Source organism: Oncorhynchus mykiss, chromosome 3 (assembly GCF_013265735.2).
Source record: "Oncorhynchus mykiss isolate Arlee chromosome 3, USDA_OmykA_1.1, whole genome shotgun sequence".
Classification (NCBI taxonomy): Eukaryota; Metazoa; Chordata; class Actinopteri; order Salmoniformes; family Salmonidae; genus Oncorhynchus; species Oncorhynchus mykiss.
Window position 1 is genome coordinate 20,629,412 of NC_048567.1, and position 18,376 is coordinate 20,647,787.

Sequence of the window (18,376 nt, forward strand, 5' to 3'; positions counted from 1 at the left end):
ACTCATAGCATCATCACGGCTCTGCTCTGCTGCACCACAGAGAGAGGCATGCACTCTCTCTCACTCTCTAACACACACACATATAGACACACGTGTGCTGCAGGAGATCTAAGTGCCAGGTCGCTGAGCATTCACCCTCTCTCTCTCTCTCTCTCTCTCTCTCTCTCTCTCTCGCTCTCTCTCTCTCTCTCGCTCTCTCTGCCCCTCCCGATACTGCGCACTCTCTCTCGGTTCACCTTGGCTACTTGGTGGTGTGGAGTTATTGTTGCGTCAGAACCAGAGAGATCCAGAGACAGCCATGCCGGGGGAGAGCTCTCAAAGATCTGTCCCCAAAGAAAGACATCCGGAGCTTGGAGCAGAGCAGACAGGCCTGCCTGAACCAGGTAGGACCACCTGGGAGGAGGGGGGGGGGGGGGGGGGGGGGAGGACATGGGAGAGTGTAGATGGCAGAGGAGAGACAGGGAGGGTGAGGAGCATGTGCGACACTAGGGAGAGGAGGAGATGTTAGAGTTACAGAGAGGCTGGTAGAGGAGGAATAATAGATGCCTGCTATACTGCCGTGTGGGAAGCAGACAGACCGACGGATTAGATAGGTAGAGCTGGGTCATGTCTGTCTGTCTGTCTATCTATCTGTGATCCCCACTCTAGTCCTAGTTCCAGCTCCAGCACCCTAGCCTTCACCCCAGACCCCCCATCCACAACACCTACCCTACTTAACCCCACAAACATCCCCTTCCCCCTACCTGACCCCGAGCCCCAGCTCCATATTCCCCTTTCCCCTCACTAACCCCATACCCACATCCCCTTCCCCCACTCTATCCCCAGCCCCATCTCACTGCCCAGTGGCGGCATGTTTTCTCAGGGCAGAGTGGAACGGCTCCTCCCTCTCTCTCTCGTCCATTACTTCCCTTCCCCCAGTCTCAGCATGCAGGGACATGACACAGCATCGCACTCAGCAGCAGCATCCACACAGTAACAGCAGGGCCACATGCTGAAGGAACAGATTTAGACACGGACTGATGTAGGGTAAAGCAGAGCATTTGAAAATGAATTGTTCATGTTAGATAAGACACCGACTACCTGAACTGTGTGTGTACATGCCACTGTATGCTACTTACTGCTAACATAGCTATTGATGAGATGATGTAGTCAATATGGTTATTATGGTATTGTTGTTATGTTGCATCTGGTAGGTTTGTGTCTAGCAGACAATAGATGTATTCTATGTTAGATGCTGTACTTGACAGTAAAGTATAGGAGTTAGAGTATGGGAGTTGCATCACCCAGACTGTGTATTTACCTGTGTATTATGTTTGTGAGTTCATTATGTTGAAGTGAAGGGGGATAAGTACACTGGGGGGATAAATGCATGTCTCAGACAGTAGAAGTACAATGCAAGTGTTAGGTTTTATTTGTGGTTTATTTGGCCCCCAAATAAAACCACAAAAAATAAATATATCATGTTTATTTTGGGGGGGATTTTAATTGTTGGTCATAAAAGACTGTACCAAATACGAGGAAATCCACTCCAAGTGATTTTAATTTAACAAATCTGTTCCCAGGTATTCACACACATAATAGAGAGACATGAAGTGATATAATGTATAATGTATACAAATGTAAGCAAGGTTTGAAATTATTGTTTTAGTCAAACATTATATATGTTTGGGCTTCTTACAGTTAATTTGTAGTTTACAAATGATTAGTAATTATGTTCTGACCCCCCAACTATCCGCTCAAGAAAAATTTGGCCTGCGGCTGAATGTAGTTGATGATCCCTGCGTTAGGGTATTATCTCTCTGACAGTAAAGGCGGTTGGGGTATAAGGTACAGTAGCATAGAGGTTAGAAGTGGCGGGCCAGCAGCCAAAGGTTTCTGGTTCAAGCCCCAGGCTGGGAGACTCAAAAATGGCAATGGAACTGGATCTCTGATCCTGCCCTTGAGCAAGGCCACCCACAACTTCTCTCTATTCAGGGTTCAGACTGTACAGTAGAGGGACAAGTGGTATAGGTAGGGCCATGAGTTTTGAAGCACGGTGCTTTTACCTGCATTGTCCACTAGTGTTGCTGCAGGTAGGAAATCCTAGAAAATGTTTGGTAATTGACACATGCTGTCTCCTCCGATCAATCAATGTCTGATTGTGCTTATCTCTGCAAATCTTAATTGCACCAAACCTAATATTTGGCAGAGAATACTATTTGTAGAAGAGTGATTCTACACCTCAATTTGCTGAAGATGATCCTTTCGAATGGAATCAAAAGTTGTATCTAAAAATAGGTCAATTTGGGCAGTTAAAGAGAGAGTCAATGAAACCAACCTTGGAAGTATATTGTACACCTCAGACAGCACGTATCAGCTCTGCTGGTCTGGCGCTAATGATGTGATGTAATCCAGATGGCTATTTGGAGTAAGACTTCTAGTCTTTGTATTATTGCACTGCCATTCGTTTTTTGTAAAATACCCATCCTTTAATATAAATCATATCCTTACATTGTCTTGTCTGTTCCTGGAGTGTTCTGATGAAGGCCTTTCAATCCGAAACATCACTGTTTTCCTGCACTGAGAACACAATGGTTAGATGAGAAGAGAATGCAGCAGAATAGGATGATGGCGGGAGAGAGAGAGAGAGTGGGAGGGAGGGAGGGAGAAAGGGGGAGAAGCAGAGAGCTGGAGAGAGGTATTGTGAGGCAGTAGGCTCCTGGGGTTTGTCTCAAGGCCTGGGACTGTCTTGGAGTGAAGGCTGAAATAGAAGCTCGCTCTGGGGCCTGACAGGCCGTGGAAGCAGCCTCTGTGACGCAGTTCCAGCCTGCTGCGGCCTGCACACTCCAAGCATGTGGGTGTAGGCAGAGCCACACGCGCACACACACACACACACACACACACACACACACACACACACACACACACACACACACACACACACACACACACACAAACAAAGAAACCTTAGAACGGCACACGTCTTATTGTGTCCTTGTATGCATCTCTGTGACAAATTGTGTGTGTGTGTGTGTGTGTGTGTGTGTGTGTGTGTGTGTGTGTGTGTGTGTGTGTGTGTGTGTGTGTGCGTGCATGCATGCGTGCACACACTGTGACATGACTCAGCATAACAATCCAGTAATAAACATCCCCACCCTGGGCCTAGGAAAGGATAGAGACAGTGCAGCTAAGTGCTGACGATATTAGCTATTAGCTAGACCACAGGCACAGAGAGAGGAAGGAAGGGAAAGGGAAGGGGGAGACAGGAGAGAAAAGAAGAAATAGAGAGAGGGAAAAAAGGAGGGAGGGAAAGAGGACAAAGAGAAATGCAGCAGAAGAGAATGGGCTATCAGAGATAAACAAAGAGGGAGGGAGAGAGAGAGTCCACATACTCCATCAGTAAGTGATATTTGGGTTCCTGGTGGAGCTAGTGTGTGTGTGTGTGTGTGTGTGTGTGTGTGTGTGTGCGTGCGTGCGTGCGTGCGTGCACATTTCTGAGGCCACTGTGCATGGCGATGGCCCAGTTGAGAGAAGAGAATAAAGTCCTGTTCTCTGGTCAGTGTTTGTGTGTGTGTGTGTGTGTGTGTGTGTGTGTGTGTGTGTGAATGCGTGCATATGCCTATGTCTGTACCAAGGTTATTATAGTTTAGTGCTTTTCTATTCGTTTTTATTTCTATTGGTTTTTCGATTTGTATTTGCAATTCAGTTTAGTTTCAGCTCATTTTCCGACCTGATTTGCTAGTTTTTATTTAGTATTAGTTGTATATTATTTAGTTTCAGTTTTTATGGAGGTTTTAGGGATGCTGGAGCCATTTAAAAAAAATATATATATTTCACCTTTATTTAACCAGGTAAGCTAGTTGAGAACAAGTTTTCATTTACAACTGCGTCCTGGCCAAGATAAAGCAAAGCAGTTTGACACAAACAACAACACAGGGTTACACATGGAATAAACAAGCGTACAGTCAATAACACAATAGGAAAAATTAAGAAAGTCTATATACAGTGTGTGCAAATGGCGTGAGGAAGGCCATAGTAGCGAAGTAATTACAATTTAGCAAATTAATACTGGGGTGATAGATGAGCAGATGATGATGTGCAAGTAGAAATACTGGTGTGAAAAAGAGCAGAACAGTAAATCAAAACAATATGGGGATGTGGTAGCTAGATTGGGTGTGCTGTTTACAGATGGGCTATGTACAGCTGCAGCGATCGATTAGCTGCTCAGATAGCTGATGTTAAAAGTTAGTGAGGGAAATATAAGTCTCCAATTTGAATTATTATACATATATTTTTTATGTTATATCGCAGATGTGCCCATTGTTCACATGTACATCTGCTCTCTTATTGGCTAGAATGTTCCAGCCTGCTACCACCTCCTCCCGACTGCCTTCTGCCTTTTCTGACATTTGTTCCCATTGTTAGAGCATTGAGTCCCATCTCTTGTCAGTGTATAGATAATCTTTGGTAAATGCGTTAGTTGAAGGGTCAGGTCATAGGTTAGGTTAGGTTTAAATTATAAAGTCAATCTCAATGTGACTTGGATTTAAAAGGACTGGTGCTGAGACTGGTGCAAAAAATAAGGGAGTAATAATAACCTTGGCATGTGCACTCACAGTACGTGACAGGTCTCAGGGGATTTCATGGAAATCTCATAAGGAGTCTTGTGTGTTGTTTTCATTTAAATCCTGCAGAACCGTCACATCAGTAAGGAGCAGCAGAGCTGGTCATAATAGAATGGAAAATACCCCTTTTGTCGATCCCTCTCTCATTTTCTCTTTCTCTCTCTCTCTGACTGATCCAGACTCCCTCCTCCACTCGCACTCTTGCCCTAGTTCCTCTCCTCCATTCTGTCATTTTCTCTCAAAATGATCCTTCGTTCCTGTTTAAGGTTATGGAGACGATGGCGTAGTCACTAGAGTGGAGTGCATGTGTGTGTGTCGAGGGAAAGGCGGTGATCTAATAATGGCACCATTTAGCCTATGGCTAATCTGAGTGTCTGATTAGAGAGAGAGAGAGGTAGCGCAAGAGAGGGAGAGCAAAAGAGAGAAAGATGAGGAGGAGAGAGAGCAAAAGTGCAAAGAGAAAGACGAGAGCTAGCACCAATAGCCTCATTTCAAGTAAGAGACGGAGCTACCATGTTGGCCATAATTTTACCACTAAGCACTGAGAGCAGTGTTAGCATGGTATTTTCAAGTTGTACATGAAGTAGCTAGTGAAGTTATCGAACTGTGCTAGCTGTACTACTATCAAGCATCAAGCAACGGAAGAGGGCAACAGACACCCTGCATGTAGCGCCCCTGCAGGATCTGGGATGAATATCACACAAAACCAGCTTGTTCTTGATGTTACCAATCAATCAATATGAATTCTTCTTTATTCAATTCCTTTCATTCTCTCTTGTCTTTTCTCTCTCTTTATCCAATACGCCATAATGTCAAAGTGGATTATGTTTTTAGAAATGTTTACAAATGAATAAAAAATTAAAAGCTGAAATGTCTTGAGTCAATAAGTATTCAACCCCTTTGTTATCGCATGCCTAAATATGTTCAGGACAAAACATTTCAAATCAAATCAAATTCGCTTAACAAGTCACATAAGTTGCATGTACTCACTGTGTGATTTTTGAACGACTACCTCATCTCTGTACCCCACACATACAATCATCTCTAAGGTCCCTCAGTCGAGCAGTGCATTCCAAACACAGATTCAACCTCAAAGACCAGGGAGGTTTTCCAATGCCTCACAAAGAATTGTTAGATGGGTACAGGAAAGATGGGAGGAGGGGTAGAGGAGAGGGGGAAAAACACCTACATGCACAAGCTTACACACACTCGTGCACAGTGCGGGCTCAATTGCCCTAGCAGCAGGTACTACAGCCAGATATGCAGACTTCAGCAAACTCAGGGTGTGTTCCATTCCCTTGGGGGTCAGGGGTCACTACTGTGGAAGGAAAAGTGCCTGAGTAAAGAACTACCCTGGGCAGTGAGCCCTGTAAATGGAGGGAGAACACATTTAGTTAATTCAGAACTCACTACCAGTAAATGGGCTCCATTCACCCAGCCGTAGTTGATGGTTGTAAGTGACGACAGTAGGGACCTTATATTTTGATATGTTAATACCACTTGATGTGTACCCTGCTGTGAGCGTGGTCTTTTCAGTCACCTGTTTTCTCTGACATTTAGGTGAAATTCTAGACCCGCTAGGTATGGCTGTGTGTGCAACAGTAATGGAGGGAGAACAAGCTTCAAAGAGAGAGCTGAAATGACTGTTTCTATTCAACAAAGTCAAAGAGACTACAGCATCCATTACAGATGTTTTGTGTTTTAATTGTATTATTTTTAATACATTCAGGAGGTAAACTGAAATTCTAGTTGCCTTTTCTCCATTACTGTTACTGTTGCCACGTCATGAAGCAGCTAGTGATTCTGACCTCATGGACATAACCTTACAGAAACAGTTTCTTATTTTTCGCTCCTCTTTCAGACATGACCAGACATGCCTCCACTGATTCCACCCCTAGTGACAGCGGCTCTAGTCCCTCCCCCAGCACCCCTCAGAAGCTGCTGCCATCATGCACCTCTCCGTTCGGGCCACGGCTGGTTCGGGCCACACCTAGCTCCTCCGCGACCCCGCGACCCCAGCCTGAAGGTTCAGACCGTCGCCACAGTAACACGGTCCGACTTAGCGGGACGTTTGGAGGTCACGGACCCTGTGGACGCCGCAGCGGACCCGTGAAGATGGAGAGAATCAAGGTGTGTATATGTGTGTGTATGTTTACCAATGGTCTACTCTTCTCTTTATGTTTTTCTAACATTCTCATTATGTTCTCCAGGTTCTGATGGGCTCAGAGGTGGAGAGCGACTACAAGGAGCCAGAGAACATAGACACACGGGTGGTTATGGGCCAGGAAGCCCTGCTCAAGACAAAGAAAGCCCTGCTCAAGACAAAGAAAACCCTGACAGGGAAGTGCCCATGCGAGCAGAGCAGCCAGGCGATACCCCTGGCTGGAGGCCCAGTCTTGGAGGTCCCTAAGCCTCCCTTAGAGCCCCAGGCCGAGGCTGGAGAAAAGGCCCAACTGGACACAGGGCAGGAGAGAGACAATTCACCTCTGACCCCAAAGATGGAGCAAGAACAGGAGAGAAGCCCCGTCCTGCCCATTGGCCCTCTCCTCACCCCTCTCCTAACCCCCCTCATCCCTGCCTCCCCTCCCTCCTCAGAGCCAGTCACAGTGGATGTTAGTTTGACGGGCAGCTCAAGCCCTTTGGAGGCAGGGCTGTCTCCCTATGGTGAAATGTCTTTTGTATGTTCCATGTATGCCATGCCCTCCCTGTCCGAGCCAGCCTATCCCCCTGCTATCCTATCCTTCACTGAGCCGGCCTATGCCGTGGACCCTCTGAGAGTGGGTGTTCCCTCGTCCCTGGATCCTGACCTGTACTACACCGCACCCTCCACCCCCATCAAGATGGCTGCTCGCCCCTTACACCTCAAACACCGCTCTTACCCCGGCTCCCCAGCCTCTCCCCTCTCACCAAACTCGGACAGTGAGGACCTGTGCTCCCCCCTCACTTCCCCCTCTGGCTCCTACGTCACGGCGGAGGGGGGCAGCTGGACCTCTTCCACCTCCCCCTGCACCTCCCCCAATCTTCTCCTGGCAGAGGAGGTGCAGGAGGCACCTGCATGCTTTGTCAGCTCGCTGTCCGAAATCGGAGACGAAGTGGGGGAGGATAGGGGAGCAGTAGGGGAGAGGGCAGAGGAAAAGGGAGGAGGAGCAGCAGAGTGGCGGTTCTGCCTCTATAAGGGTCTAGCAGAGACTGTGATCCTGGAGGAGGAGGAGGTACTGAGAGGGGAGGTAAGGGGGAGAAGGAGTGAGGAAGTGACAGTCTCAAGGGGTAGCTGTCGCCCTCGCTGGGTGACAGAGGACACTTCCCCATTGAGGAGCAGCAGCGGCAGAAGCACCGACTCCCAGGAAGATGGAGGGGAGTCCGAGGGTTCGCTCTGCCCAGCAGAGGATGCTCTGGCTGGGGGACAGCAGTACTCAAGTCCCCTGCTGCAAAGAGGCCTGGAGCTGGAGCTGCAGGCCTGTGTGTCTGAGGAGCTTTACCCTCCCATTACCAACCCAGATGATGATGGAGCAGACTCCCCACGGCTGACCTCCATCTCCTTCCCCTTTGCCCCAGACATGGGGAACCTAAGCCCTCACACCTCCAGCGTCAACCCTGCCTCCTCCAACCTTACCATGGACACCTGCTCTCCAGATGTGTCAGACGGGGATAACTCCAGCCCTTACGGAGAGATGGGTACCTTCCTGCTGTTCCCAGGCTCCTACAGTGATGATGGAGAGATGGAGGAAGAGGAGAGTATGATCCCAGCCTCTCTGCTTAACTTCCCCCTCCACACCAGTCTCCTCTTTCAGGCAGACTCCATGGAGATCACTCTCTTCCCCACAGAGGAGGGGAATGAGGGAGGAGAGGGAAACGACAGGAACGATGTGGATGCGTACGCGGCCGGAGAGGAGGAGGGGGACGTGGAGGATGATGATGAAGATGATGAGGAAGAAGTGGAGGCTAAGGTAGAGATAGAGGAGGCTAAAGTAGAAATAGTGATAGAGGAAGAGGTGGATGAAGAGGAGGGTGAGGATGTTGAGGATGAGGAGGAGGAGGGTGAGGGTAAGGCTGTAAATGACCCAGCTGAAGAGGACAACTCGGCCTCCTTCCTTCATTCACTGTCAGAAACTTCCATCAACGAAGGGCTGGATGAGTCCTTCTGTTTCCATGACGACACTGACGACTCACTAGACTCCGCCTCTTATAATGGCGAAGAGGATGAGCGACTGTACAGCACAGAGAGACATGCTGAACCACCCACAGGACCACCCACAGGACCACCCACAGGATCACCCACAGAACCACACCAAGCCAAACCTCAGCCTAAAACCAGACCAGAGGCCTACAGCACTGAACTGTCCCAGTCCCAGAGCAGACTTAGCCTAATCAATCCCCCAGGTGACAAAGAGCCCCGGCCTGAGGATCCTCCAGGACCTAGACCACCACAACCTGCACTTGCACCTGCCCAACCTGCGGAATCAGCCCACCCCGAGTCCTCCAACAGCAGTAGTGGGAGTGAAATGGAGATCTCCTCAGAGTCCTCTGACCCTCCTGTCCCCGCTCCTTCTCAGGAGAGCCCTTATGTCTCTACCCTTACCCCTAAACTTTCTACAACCCCTTACCGTGCCTTCACTACCCCAAAGACTACTCCTGCTACCGTGTCAACCCCTAAAACCAAGCCTGAATCTCTCTCTAACCCCAACACTAACCGTGCTCCTGCCCCTAATGCTAAATCTGCTACTGTTTGTACCACTAACACTAACCCTGCTACAGCCTCAACCCCACAAAATAATTATGCTACTTCCTCAACCTTCAAAACTAACTCTGCTACCGTATGTACTCCTGAAATGAACCCTGCTACGGTCTCTACCCCTAACACTAACAGTGCTCCTGCCCCTAACGCTAAATCTGCTACGGCCTGTACCACTAACACTAACCCTGCTACAGCCTCAACCCCCAAAACTACCCCAGGTACATGCTCTACCCCAAACCCCGCTGCTACTCCTAAAACTAACCCTGCTGCTACTCCTAACACTAACCCTGCTGCTACTCCTAGCACTAACCCTGCTGCTACTCCTAACACTAACCCTGCTGCTACTCCTAACACTAACCCTGCTGCTACTCCTAGCACTAAGCCTGCTGCTACTCCTAACACTAAGCCTGCTGCTACTCCTAACACTAAGCCTGCTGCTACTCCTAAAACGAACACTGCTGCTACTCCTAACACTAACCCTGCTGCTACAATCGAGGAGACAGCGTCCCACAACAATCCTGTCATCCTGGCAACCCAGCCATCCCATAACAGCCCTGTGACCCTGGCAACAGGAGCAGGGCAAGCCAAAGCAGTTGCAGAGGAAGTACAGGCTGGTACGGTGAGAGAGGAGGACAAAAGGAGCAGTGCAAAGAGAGAGAAAGACAAACAGAGCAGTGGGGAGAGAGGAAAGGACAAACAGAGCGGTTGGGAGAGAGGAAAGGACAAACAGAGCGGTGGGGAGAGAGGGAAGGACAAACAGAGCGGTGGGGAGAGAGAGAAAAATGAACAGAGCACAGAGACTTCAGACGAGGACCACACAGAGCAGACAGACAGAGACTCGTTCAAACTACTCATTAAGCCACGCCCCTCTAAGTCAGACACACCCCGGCCTAAACAGAAGACCTCTGAGCCCCGTAAGCCGCTCCCACGTGTGTTTGGGGTGGCAGCAGCTTCAGTCCGGTCCAAACCGCTTCTGGTGTCAGTGCTGGAACTGGACCAGAAGAACGCGAACAGCAGCGCTGAAGGTGTGGACTCCCATCAGGTCCTTGAAGGGACCACTGCCACCAACGACCTGAACAAGGGGGTCCCTCTGCTCACATGCCCGAAAGAGCCTAACCCCAGCAACATCCCTGTCTCCTCCTTCCCTGAGAGCTCACCTGACCTGACTGACAACCTGTCCCTGACCCCTGACATCTGCCCATGTGACCCAGCCCAGGAGAACCTGAGGGAGAACACCCTGAGCACTGAGGACGGGGGCCCTGGGGCCCTGGGCTCCCCTCACACACCCCTGGCTGTCTCTCCCAAGAGGGAGAACTCAGAGACAGATGCAGGGGGGAGGAGGGGGGATGGGGGCTTGAGGGCTGATAGGAGGGGGTTAGGAGCAGAGTCCGGGTCCTGGGGGGCAGGGGAGGCCCTATCTCTCTCTCTGGGGCAGGGCTGTGGGTTGGAGGCACAGAGCCTATTACTGTATGAGGTGGAGGGACATACGATTGGACAGACAATTGGACAGAAGATTGGACAGACACTCTCCGGGCTGCCCAATGTCGGCACAGATGAGGATGTGGTGGGTGATATAATGGGGGACGAAGAAGACAACAACAGCCTGTGTGGTCGGCCAGACAAGATGGCAGATGTCGAGCTTGTGGGAGAGGGAGTGCCAGAGTCCAACCTGTCCAGCTGGAGGTCCATCGAGGAGATATCAGAGGCAGGGGGAGGAGAGGACGGAAGCTCCCAATTCCCAGAGGATGATGTCAGCAACCTGCAGAGTCACCCGGAAAACAAGGAGGAGCAGGAAAACAACAACAATGTCTCAGTGTTCCTTTCCTCTGGAATGCCAACCTGTATGACTCTGAATGCCCTGTCAGAGGACGTGAGACACCAGAGCCAGAGTGTGTGTCTGAGGGCTTCTCTCTCAAACATACCACTCACAGAGGTGAGATCACAGGCTGCTGCAGCCTCCGATAGGCCATCAACATCAACTGACAGCTCAACACACCAATCAGACATAAGACAACCTTCCTTGTCCATGGAAAGCCCTGGGCGTGTCTCACCACCAGGGGGTAAACCACAGACTGTCTCAGACCAGAGCCCTGGTTCAGTAGAGGCAGCCATTTCCAGACCCAACAGTAACACAGATATTAACCCAGCAGTCAAACAGGCAGACCCAGCTCTGTCTCTGCTGGGTGGGGCATTTGGATCCTTCAGCCATAAAATCAGACCAAGCAACCCCAAGTCAGGCAGACTGTCCCAAGAAACTTCCCGATCACTGAAGAAAGACACAGTAGAGAATGTCCAAGTTTCCCAAGAAACTTCTCTCTCAGTGGGCAAAGACACAGTAGAGAAGGTCCAAATTTCCCAAGAAATTTCCCCATCAGTGGGCAAAGACAAAGTACAGAAGGTCCAAGTTTCCCAAGAATCTTCCATATCAGTGGGAAAAGACACAGTAAAGAAGGTCCAAGTTTCCCAAAATGTTTTCCAATCAGTGGACAAAGACACAGTAGAGAAGGTCCAAGTTTTTCACGAAACGTCCCCATCAATGAGCAAAGACATAGTAGAGAATGTCCAAGTCTTCCAAGAAACTTCCCTATCAGTGGGCAAAGACACAGTAGAGAAGGTCCAAGTTTCCAAAGAAACTTCCCCATCAGTGGGCAAAGACACCGTGGAGAAGGTCAAAGTATTCCAAGAATCTGCCCTATCAGTGGGCAAAGACCCAGTAGAGAAGGTGCAAGTTTCCCAAGAGACTTCCCCGTCAGTGAGCAAAGACACAGTAAAGAAGGTCAAATTTCCCCAAGAAACGTCCCCATCAGTGGGCAAAGACACAGTAGAGAAGGTCCAAGTTTCCCAAGATACTTTCCCATCAGTGAGCAAAGACACAGTAGAGAAGGTCCAAGTCTCCCAAGAATCTTCCCTATCAGTGGGCAAAGACACAGTAGAGAAAGTCCAAGTTTCCCAAGAAACTTCCCCATCAATGGGCAAATACACAGTAGAGAAGGTCCACCTTTCCCAAGAAACGTCCCCATCAGTGGGCAAAGACACGGTAGAGAAGGTCCAAGATTTCCAAGAAACTTTCCCATCAGTGAGAAAATACACATTAGAGAAGGTCCAAGTCTCCAAAGAATCTTCCCTGTCAGTTGGCAAAGACACAGTAGAGAAAGTCCACGTTTCCCAAGAAACTTCCCCATCAATGGGCAAATACACAGTAGAGAAGGTCCAAGTTTCACAAGAAACTTCCGCATCAGTGAGAAAAGACACAGTAGAGAAGGTCCAAGTTTCCCAAGAAACTTCCCAATCAGTGAGTGATGATACAGTAGAGAAAGTCCAAGTTTCCCAAGAATTTTCCCCATCAGTGAGCAAAGACACAGTAGAGAAGATCCAAGTTTTCCAAGAATCTTCCCTATCAGTGGGTAAAGACACGGTAGAAAGTGTGAAAAAACTCTGTTCCCAGCCTCAGCCAGAGGAGACAGAGCCACAGACGGTGAGCCAAAAAGAAGGTGGTGGCGGTCAGAAGACTGACAGGCACATTGACCAACCAAAGACGACTGGGGCCTTAGAAGAGCAGGAGAGCAGTGTTTGTATCTCAGGCGAAAGAGAGGTGGAGGAGATTGCAGAGGAGAGATTCTCTCCAACAGAGAGTGTTCCAGAACCTGCACAGCGTCAGACACCCGAGGGAGAGCTAAGCACAGAGAAAGCCATCACTCCTCCTCAGCCAGGGAGGAGAGGGAAGCAGAGCAGAGACAGACCCAGTCAGCCGCGCAGACAATCTCCGTCAGGCTCTGGGTCTGCTGATCACCCACAGGAACCAGCTCTCACTGCCAAGACCCTAGAAGACACCTCCCCACCAGGGAAGCAAAAGAATAAGAACACGAGGGGACAAAAATCTGCTGCAGATACCAGACAGAGGACACCTGTGAAGGGCAAACCTGAGGCAGAGTCCGAGAGGAGAGGGGAAAACAGAAACATCTCCAGATCCCCGACTTCCCCTAGTCCTACCAACCTCTGCCCTATCTCTCCTGCTCTCCTACTCAACCAGGAAGTGACCATGGAAGTGCACCAGGAAATGCTTGACAACAGGCCGCTGCCTGGTTGCCAGACAGAAAGCAGGAAGGACATCAACGATAACAATGTGGGGAGTGGCCATGCCTCCCCTACAGAACAGAATAGATCTTCTTCTCCTCCACCTCTTCCCTCCTCCTCTCCTCCCCATCTCTCCCCCTCTCCTCTCTCCTCCTCTCCTCCCCCCAGTACCTTCACAGTGCAGCCAGATGAGGACCTCCCCACCCCCATACAGGAGTCCCAGCCTCTCCTCACCACAGTCCAGCCTGTCACCCCACTCCTAGACACCCAGCCTCAATCAACCAATCTTCAGGCAGCCTCCGCAACCCTTTCTACTACCCCTATCGCCCTTCCTAAGCATCCCCCTATACCCACTGAAAGTGTCCGTATGTCCCCTACCCCCTACTCATTCTCATCTCCACCCACGTCAGCCCTGCCCTCGACCCTCAGCCTTACCCAGCCCACCCAGGAGTCTTTGCCACGGCTGGAGGCTCCAACCACAGTGCCTGTCCTAGACATCCGCTGCCAAGCCCAGCCCCAACCAAACCTCCTCACCAAGCCCAACAGACAGATCAAGCCAGTTCAGTCACAAAGCCCACAGGACAGAGGTGAGTTACACTCAGGAGAGATAGGGGTGTGGGGTGATTTGATTTTCTCTTTTGGGTAATCAAGTATCAGTAAATCATGAATCAGTCCAACCTGTGTGAACTTGGATTTTGTTGCAGATGGGATGGACACAGACAGTGATGATGACACTGCTGTTCCTCTACGACGTCACATGACTCAGCCCAGGGGGATTGTTGGAAACCCTTCTCATAAAGAGTCTGGCTCCTCCAATCAGCGAGAGATACTGCTTCACTCCTCCCGCCAACCAACTGAGAGACAGATAGACTGTCCAATCAGCCACAAGGATTCACAGGAGCTGGAACTGTCCTTCAAATACAACTGTACGTACTCTGCAAACCCATATCTCTCCATCTCTGTCTGTTTCCTTGAGATAGTGATTCTGAGAAGTGACTCAACCTATGACCTTCCTCACACACACAGATGTCTCTGAGTATGTCTAGTGGCCCTGCTATGGTCCTGATGAAGGACATACTTTTGATTCTAGGAAAGCTTCTCAATAATACCCCGTCGACCACAGAACACTGCTGCAGCTACTGAATAATGGAGGAGAAATACTCAGAGAGAGGATCATTTTATCCAGGAGGAATATTGTTATTGCACATCTTTCAATAGAGGTTATTTTAGGGCAACCGTCAGTCAACCTGAAACCACTGGTTCAATCTAGCTAGAACTGACCTCCCTGTAGATGATAGTACATAGAATCATGGATGGGGATTTATGTGTACTGTATGTGTGGTAGCACTGCAGCATAATGAACAATGCTACATGCATTGAAACGCACTAGTACAGAATGTAATTATACGTCATAACCTGCATGTTCCATAGCATAGAGATGAAATGCCATTACTATTTAATGAGGTGATCTATTTCTCCTCTGAGATCGGGGATTAGGTTAGACATAGAGCTTTATGATGGACTGTCCCATTACCAGTGCTAACGAGCTACACCATATCCTCATCATCTATATCTCAGTCATTAGTTACCATAGCAATGAGGATGTGATGCAGTACTCTGAGAGTAACAGTGTGTGTGTTCCACAGTGGGCTCCTGCAATGAGTCGGAGAGTGAGGGATCAGTGCCAGAGTTGGAAGAACCAGAGGTGGTGCCACTGAGATCCTCAGAACCCCAGGTGAATCTACCGTGTGTGGGCAGAGAACACTCTAGAAGTCCCCTTACCTCCAAGGGTGGAAACCTTGCTTTCACTGTGTGTTATGTAATAACATATTGATGTCATTACCTTTAGGTAGAGTGGTAAGAAGGATGCGTGTTGTGGGGCCTGTATTTTCTGAATGGGTCGCAGCTTCAGAGATCTTTTCCATATTATCAGTCTGGATATGGGTAAACTACTGTAGAATGTTCTCAGGTTTGATGTGTTGAATTGATTTTGTTGTTCTCCTTCTCTCTCTCAGCCCATCTCTCCTGCTGATGATGGGATTAACAGACCTAAGCAGAGCCGCAGTGAGAAGAAGGCCCGCAAGGCGAGATGTGAACACAGAGCTGCTCCATGTGGCAGATTCAGCTAATCAAACACAGAGCAAATGTGTGTGTATTCTGTGTGTTTGGCCGCGTCATGGTGTAACAAGTGTGTGTGTGTTTAGGCCATGGGTAAGCTGGGCTTGCGGCCGGTCCACGGTGTGACCAGGATCACTATAAGGAAGTCGAAGAGCATCTTGTTTGTCATCAGCAGACCTGACGTCTTCAAGAGCCCCGCGTCAGACATCTACATCGTGTTTGGAGAGGCCAAGGTGACATCCTAACCTTCTCTCACTCGCTCTCTCTAACCTCTCTCTCTTTATCCCCCTCTTTTCTCTCATCTACATTGTGTTCAGAGGCCAAGGTGACCTCTCTCTTCCTATTTCCTTCCTAGATAGAGGACCTGTCTCAACAGGTGCACAAGGCAGCGGCAGAGAAGTTTAAGGTCCCGGTGGAGCCCTCCCCACTGGTGCCCCCTGCACCACCCAGCCTCACCATCAAGGAGGAGAGCGAGGAAGAGGAGGTATGGAAATGCATGCTCACTCATTATGTCAAGGAAAAACACCAATCTTTACACTATTCTTACTCTTTCATGTACAGTAGTTCTTTTAGATCTTAATATGAAACCATTCTGTCTAGTGTTGTTATATTTCATTTCTACTGCAGTGGTGGAAAAAGTACCCAACTGTCATGAGAAAAATAAAGATACCTTAATAGAAAATGACTCAAGTTAAAGTGAGTCACACAGGAACATCCTGTATTTGGTTTTAAATATACTAAAGTAAATGTAATTGCTCAAATATACTTAAGTATAAATCCTTTCAAATTAGTTATATTAGGCATAACACACAGCATGCTTGCCAGGGGCACCCTTCCAACACTCAGACATAATTTACAAACAAAGTACGTGTTTAGTGAGTCCCCCAGATCAGAGGCAGTAGGGATGACCGGGATGTTATCTTGATAAGTATGTGAATTAGACCATTTTCCTGTCCTGCTAAGCATTCAAAATCTAACGAGTATTTTTGGGTCTCAAGGAAAATGTATGGAGTAAAACGTACATAATTTTCTTTAGGAATGTAGTGAAGTAAAAGTTGTCAAAAATATAAAGAGTTCAAGTGACATACAGATAAAAAAAACAACTTAAGTAGTATTTTCAAGTATTGTTACTTAAGTACTTTACTGTAGTTAGCCTGATGGCTATTTACATTTTTTTTACTAGGCAAGTCAGTTAAAATAAGAACAAATTCTTATTTTCAATGACGGCCGAAGAACAGCGGGTTAACTGCCTTGTTCAGGGGCAAAACGACAGATTTGTACCTTGGTGATTCGATCTTGCAACCTTCCGGTTTCTAGTCCAAAGCTCTAACCACTAGGCTACTGGCCACCCCAATGCTACAGTTATGAACTGTAGCATTTTTTTTTTCATGTTCAGAAGTGTTCCATAGTGCAACTGACTTTGACCTCTGTCTGTCAGGTGGACGAGGGAGGTTTGGAGCAGAGGGATATAGAGCTGGTGATGGCCCAGGCTAACGTGTCCCGTTCCAAAGCTGCCCACGCCCTCAGACACAACACCAACGACATCGTTAACGCCATCATGGTGAGGAGGGAGTGATGAAGGAAGGAATCTGTTGTAACACACTGTCCACATTGGGCCTACATTTGCTGTTATGACCTACTGATTGCAACAGTCCTTTTTCCAACAGATCTTGAAAAAAAAGAAGCTTAACCATATGTTTTTCACACATCCAACCCCAAGTAATTCTCCCCCTCTTTCTTCTCTCCCACAGGAGCTGACCATGTGAGAGGACCCCCCCCCCCCAAAAGCATAAATGCCAGTGTCACATCTGTATCGCTGCTATGTTGCATTCTCCTTACCTGCTAATAAACAGTCTGTTATAACCACACTAGTGGGCGATACTGTTAACCACCCTTATACTGCACGTCATGTATGTAGTGAAAATGGGGCATTTTACAGACAGTCGCTTTTATTACATTAAAACAAACAGAATACAAAACAGACAAACAAGTGCTCAGTTCAGAAAAAAGGTCAGTTTAAATCATGCTCACAATGAATAAAACACATACATACAGTACCATTGAAAAGTTTGGACACCTACTCATTCCAGTGTTTTTCTTTATTTTCTACATTGTAGAATAATAGTGAAGACGTCAAAACTATGAAAATACATATGGAATCATGTAACCAAAAAAAGTGTTATACAAATCAAAATATATTTTACATTTAAGATTCTCTTTGCCTTGATGACAGTTTTGCACACTCTTGGCATTCTCTCAAACAGCTTCATGAGGTAGTCACTCGGAATGCATTTCAATTAGCAGGTGTGCCTTAAAAGTTCATTTGTGGAATTTCTTTCCTTCTTAATGCGTTTGAGCCAATCAGTTGTATTATGACAAGGTAGGGGTGAATTTGGTAAAAGACCAAGTCCATATTATGGCAAGAACAGCTCAAATAAGCAAAGAGAAACAGTCCATCATTACTTTAAGACATGAAGGTCAGTCAATCAGAAATATTTCAAGAACTTTGAAAGTTTCTTCAAGTGCAGTCGCAAAATTCATCAAGGGCTATGATGAAACTGGCTCTCATGAGGACCACCACAGGAAAGGAAGACCCAGAGTTACCTCTGCTGCAGAGGATAAGTTCATTAGAGTTATCAGCCTCAGAAATCACAGCCCAAATAAATACTTCACAGAGCTCAAGACACATCAACATCAACTGTTTAGAGGAGACCGTGTGAATCAGGCCTTCATGGTCAAATTGCTGCAAAGAAACCACTACTGAAAAGGGCACCAATAAGAAGAGAGAAGAGACTTGCTTGGGCCAAGAAACATGAGCAATGGACATGAGACTGGTGGAAATCTG

The 18,376-nt window shown here is 48.0% G+C and overlaps 1 protein-coding gene across 1 annotated transcript; it reads left to right on the forward strand.

Annotated features, from left to right (window-relative positions):
• Positions 1-17,663, forward strand: LOC110512944 (mucin-17). The gene is made up of 10 exons (XM_021593039.2): positions 1-383; positions 6,466-6,734; positions 6,815-14,000; positions 14,118-14,339; positions 15,060-15,148; positions 15,429-15,497; positions 15,618-15,764; positions 15,887-16,015; positions 16,970-17,092; positions 17,283-17,663. Exons 1-10 carry the CDS (start codon positions 299-301, stop codon positions 17,295-17,297), a joined length of 8,334 nt encoding a protein of 2,777 aa, XP_021448714.2. The 5' UTR covers positions 1-298; the 3' UTR covers positions 17,298-17,663.
• The last annotated feature ends 713 nt before the right edge of the window (positions 17,664-18,376 follow it).

Coding starts and splice junctions, on each gene's coding strand:
- LOC110512944 (XM_021593039.2), top strand. CDS start 299: ATGCCGGGGGAGAGCTCTCAAAGATCTGTCCCCAAAGAAAGACATCCG. Junction 6,735..6,814: donor TGAAGATGGAGAGAATCAAG/GTGTGTATATGT, acceptor TATGTTCTCCAG/GTTCTGATGGGCTCAGAGGT. Junction 15,765..15,886: donor TCGTGTTTGGAGAGGCCAAG/GTGACATCCTAA, acceptor TTTCCTTCCTAG/ATAGAGGACCTGTCTCAACA.